General features: G+C 60.3%; 1 protein-coding gene across 1 annotated transcript; it reads left to right on the plus strand.

The window, feature by feature from the left end:
* Nucleotides 1-201: 201 nt before the first annotated feature.
* LOC143845274 (forkhead box protein H1-like) lies at nt 202-3892 on the plus strand. Its single transcript, XM_077353565.1, has 3 exons — nt 202-336; nt 958-1062; nt 2599-3892. Exons 1-3 carry the CDS (start codon nt 202-204, stop codon nt 3280-3282), a joined length of 924 nt encoding a protein of 307 aa, XP_077209680.1. The 3' UTR covers nt 3283-3892.
* The last annotated feature ends 374 nt before the right edge of the window (nt 3893-4266 follow it).

The following is a 4266-nucleotide window of genomic DNA, read 5'->3' on the forward strand; positions in this document are numbered from 1 at the left end:
CATGCCCCCCCCCCCCGCCCGCCTGGTGCCAGGAGTCTGCCGCCCAAATCTGCATGAGAAAAGGGGGGCCGGGCCCTCCCCCCAATCCAGCCCAGGTCAGGCCCGGGCCGCCGCCAGTGGCCGCCAGAGACCCCCAACCAGGCAGCCAGGCAGCCAGGCAGGTAGCCGTGCGTGCGGGCGGGCGAGCGAGCGAGCGAGCAGATGGGCGCGCGCGGGCCCCGCCGGCCGTCGGGCAAGAAGCAGTACCGGCGCCACGCCAAGCCGCCCTACTCCTACCTGGCCATGATCGCCCTCGTCATCCAGGCCGCCCCGGACAAGCGCCTCAAGCTGGCCCAGGTGAGAAGGGCGGGGCGGGGCAGGGCGCGGCGGCCCGACGGGGCGGACAGACGGAAGGGTGGGTCGCCTCCTGGCCCTGCGCCGTTCGTGGGAGGCGGGGGGGGGGGAGTCTTTGGAAAGCAGCCCAGTTGCCGCAAGGGCGCCCCTCTGGACATGGCTCCGCCGTCGGGCTCGCCTTCGCCGCTCTCGGGAGGTGGGGCGCCTTCGGCAGGCTTGGCCGGGGGGGGGGGGGCGGCCCAAAGGCTGCGGGCGGCCCGGAAGGCTGCGGGCGGCCCGGAAGGCTGGGTCGGGGGGCGCTTCGAGGGTCGGTCTCCCGGGCAGGCCACAGAGCTCGGCTGCGCCGCTGGAGCGAGAAGGGGTCCCCCCGAGGCCATCGCCTCGTGCCCTTGAAGTCGCCAAGCTTCTCCCCACTTCTGGGTAGGGGAACTAGAGAGTTTGGAGAGGCTAGTCTGGAGGAAAGCGGGCTCCGCGGCGCTTACTTCCGAGGAGGCCCGGCGGCAAAGCGAGACGCCAACCGGGCCCATTTCTTGCCCAGAGCTGGAAAAGTCCTCCGCAGCTGCCCTCCCGCCCCTCTGGACCAAGGCCCGGCTCCTAAACTGGCCCCCTCCTCCCTTGTTCCAGATCATCAAGGCGATCAGCTCCCTCTTTCCCTTCTTCAAGGACGGCTACCAGGGCTGGAAGGACTCGATCCGGCACAACCTCTCCTTCAACGACTGCTTCTCCATGGTGAGGGGCTGAGGGAAGGGGGTCTGGATTGGGGCCGAGGCCCTAGAGATGTTCTTCGCCTTCCCCTTGCTGGGGGCACAGGACCCCCCCCCCCGGGCCTTCTGCTCTGCCTGGGCCCCTCAAGGCCACGGACTGGCCACTCCCTGGTGGGGCAGAAAGGCCTTGCCTTTCCCCTCCCCTCCCCTCCCCTCCCCTCCCGCCTGATCCTCTTAGCTGGCAACCCTGGGGACCCTCTGCATGCCAATCCGCTCCTCTGCCACGGGGCCACAGCCTCTCCTGATAGAAACAATCCCCCCCCCCCCCGTGAGGCTGCCTCAGTCCCTCGGGCTCTGAGGCCCAGGTCTCCCCCCTCCCCACCTGGTTGGGCCCCTTCTGGGTGGGTTGCCAGGATCTGGCCCTGGCACCCTCTGCCTGCCGAGCGGGGGCCCAGCCCAAGAGCACTGCTGCACTGAAAGGCTGGTGTTGACCTGGGGGGCCCTGGACTCCAGATGCGACCACTGGCCTGATCCTGCAAGGCTCTTCAGTCTACACGCCGGCCGCCTCTACCTGGTCAACCTGGGCTGGACTCCGTGAGGCAGTCGGCTGACTGAGGTTATCCAGGGTCTCCTCCACCCCCTCTTCAAGGAGCCCTATGCTTTAAAGCCAAATGCTGGCAGGGGCTCATGGGAATTGTAGTCCATGGACATCTGGAAGGCCACAGGTTGACTGCCCCTGCTTTAGCAGATGGCAGCTGTTAGACTTGGCAGCCATGATAGTGAAAGAGAACCTCCATGTTTGAAGAGAGTCTATCCCTCAGGGATGATCTTGCTTTTGCACCCTGCATGTACACTTGCTTGAACCGAGGGCCAGATTGGTAAAGTGGTTCAGGCTTCTTATTTGGCGAGTTGGGTTGGATTCTCTACTCCTCTACACGCAGCCAGCAGGTGACCCTGAGTCAGTCATAGCCCTGATAGTCCTGATAGTGCTGATCTCACAGAGCAATCATAGAATAATCGAGTTGGGAGGGACCTCCCGCCTTTGCTCTCTGCCGCTATGCAGGACGCTCACCCCCCTCTCGCCCACCCACTGTCTCCCGCCACCCCCGTTGTTCTCTGAGCTCTCTCACCCCACCTACCTTGCAGGCAGAGGAAGGGGAGGCGATTGTAAGCCACTTTGAGACTCTTTCTGGTGGAGAAAAGCGGGGTATAAAACAAACTGCCAGATTGGGAGGGGGTGTTTGGTAGAGGTTAAGAGTGGTGGACTCTAATCTGGAGAGCTGAGGCCGGCTGGGTTCCCTTGGGCCAGCCTCTGACCTCTCTCAGCCCCATCAGCCTCCCAAGGTTGGGGGAGGGGGAGGGAAGGTTTGGGACTCCTTCAAGCAGGGTACAAAAACCTAGAGGAAAGACTGGCCTCTGGTCTCCTTCTCCGGCCATTGCATACATGGGTCTGTTGTTCTGAGAAGGTCACGGGATCCCGAAACTTGTGAGTGGGAAAGGAAGTCACCGTGTGACCCCAACGGGCCCCCTCCCCTCTTCTCACTGTCTCCATTCCCTGCAGCTGAAGGACCCGGCCAAGCCCAAGGCCAAGGGCAACTTCTGGACGGTGGACGTGAGCCGCATCCCCCTGGAGGCCCTCAAGCTCCAGAACACGCCTGTCTCGCGCCAGGAGGAGGTGGCCTTCATCCACGACCTGACCCCCTATGTGCTCCACGGCCACTCCTACAGGGCCCCCTGCGCACCTGGCGGCTGGGCCCGGCCCCTGGCAGAACCCCTTCCTGCTGCCCACCCTCCTCGGAGCAGCCGTTTCACCATCGAGGCCATGTTGCACAAGGAGGACTCGAACCCAGAGCCAGGAAGCGGCGCGGCTGAATCCTCACCCTGCCCGTGCGCTCCGGTCCCAGACAGCCGGGGCTTCCCAAGGGGCCCTGTTGCCCCCCAGGCTTCGACCAGCCCTCCAGAGCTTCCCCATGCCTGCTGCGTCCCTCCAAGTCCCCTGGTGTGCCAGTTTCCCATGATGCCCTGGGGCCCGCTGCCCACTTCCTGCTCTGCCAACCTGGCCTGCAACGCATTAGCCCCCTTTCCTCTCCTGCCGCTTTTTGCTTTCCCGACGCCTGTCCTGCCCGGCTGCCCGTATAGCCCCACAGCGTGCAGACTCTGCCTGTGGGGACACGGCAGGAAAAGCCCTGGGTTGATGGGCCATGCTGAGCTGGAACTGAACATGGAAAAGGAAGGACAAAGCTGACTGCCAAAGGCAGATTTAGAGCGACCCTAATTCCAGCGGCCACTTTTGGCTGTGAAAGTTGGACGACGGGGAAAGGACACTTTGAGCCCTGGTGGACTTCCGAGTCATTTGGATTCTTCTTGTCTCCTTTGACCTAAGAACAGAGCATGGATCTGGCTTGCTGTCAATTTCCTTTCTGCATCAATTAAATGAAAGACGCCCGACTCCGGCAAGGTAGCCTTAGTGACAGGTGAGTCCCGAGTCTGCTGTGGCCACAGGAGCCCCACCTGGCCGCTTGAAAGGAAAAAAACACAGTTTAATTTGATAATATTAGGTAAGTTATACTTCTAGTGCAGAAGTACTCTAAATCAGGTTTTATAGGAAGATATGATGATATAAGCTCATGCCTTGAATAAATCTCTGTTGGTCTTAAAGGTGCTACTGGACTCTGATTTTATTATACCTACATGTATAATTATGCACTGGTTTCTGTAGCATTTTGTTTAGAAATGACATTGTACAATGTGTATATCATAGAGATTTTCTGAATTGTAGAGTCACTGCAGAAGAGAATTCGAAAACAAGTAAACTGCTTACAAACTTGTTTTGACTTCTATTGACTTCAATAAACATCAGCCATCACCCTTGTCTTTTCTCTTGCTTTTGATTCAGCCTGACGGGTTGTTGGGTCATTCCTGGCTTCCCACATTGGGACATGGGAGCAGCCCCCTGGGCCAGCAGTCTGCACTGCAAGCTGGTAAGGACCCACCGGCTCCCAGCTCGGGCCCCCCGCCTTGGTGTCCCCTCCCAGGTGCTCTGGGGCCAATGATGCTGTGGGGTGTCAGGCCAGAGTCTGTGCCTCTCTCAGCCCCAAGAAAGTAAACAGGCAAGTCGATATGCAGCAAAAAGGGGATTATACATACAGGTTAGGGACCATTTCATCATATAATCGAATACCAAATAGATCATCCTCTTCTCTTCAAATGACTCCATCATCCTCTCATG

The sequence above is a fragment of the Paroedura picta genome, chromosome 9 (genome assembly GCF_049243985.1).
Source record: "Paroedura picta isolate Pp20150507F chromosome 9, Ppicta_v3.0, whole genome shotgun sequence".
Classification (NCBI taxonomy): Eukaryota; Metazoa; Chordata; class Lepidosauria; order Squamata; family Gekkonidae; genus Paroedura; species Paroedura picta.

Coding starts and splice junctions, on each gene's coding strand:
- LOC143845274 (XM_077353565.1), top strand. CDS start 202: ATGGGCGCGCGCGGGCCCCGCCGGCCGTCGGGCAAGAAGCAGTACCGG. Junction 337..957: donor AGCGCCTCAAGCTGGCCCAG/GTGAGAAGGGCG, acceptor CCCTTGTTCCAG/ATCATCAAGGCGATCAGCTC. Junction 1,063..2,598: donor TCAACGACTGCTTCTCCATG/GTGAGGGGCTGA, acceptor CATTCCCTGCAG/CTGAAGGACCCGGCCAAGCC.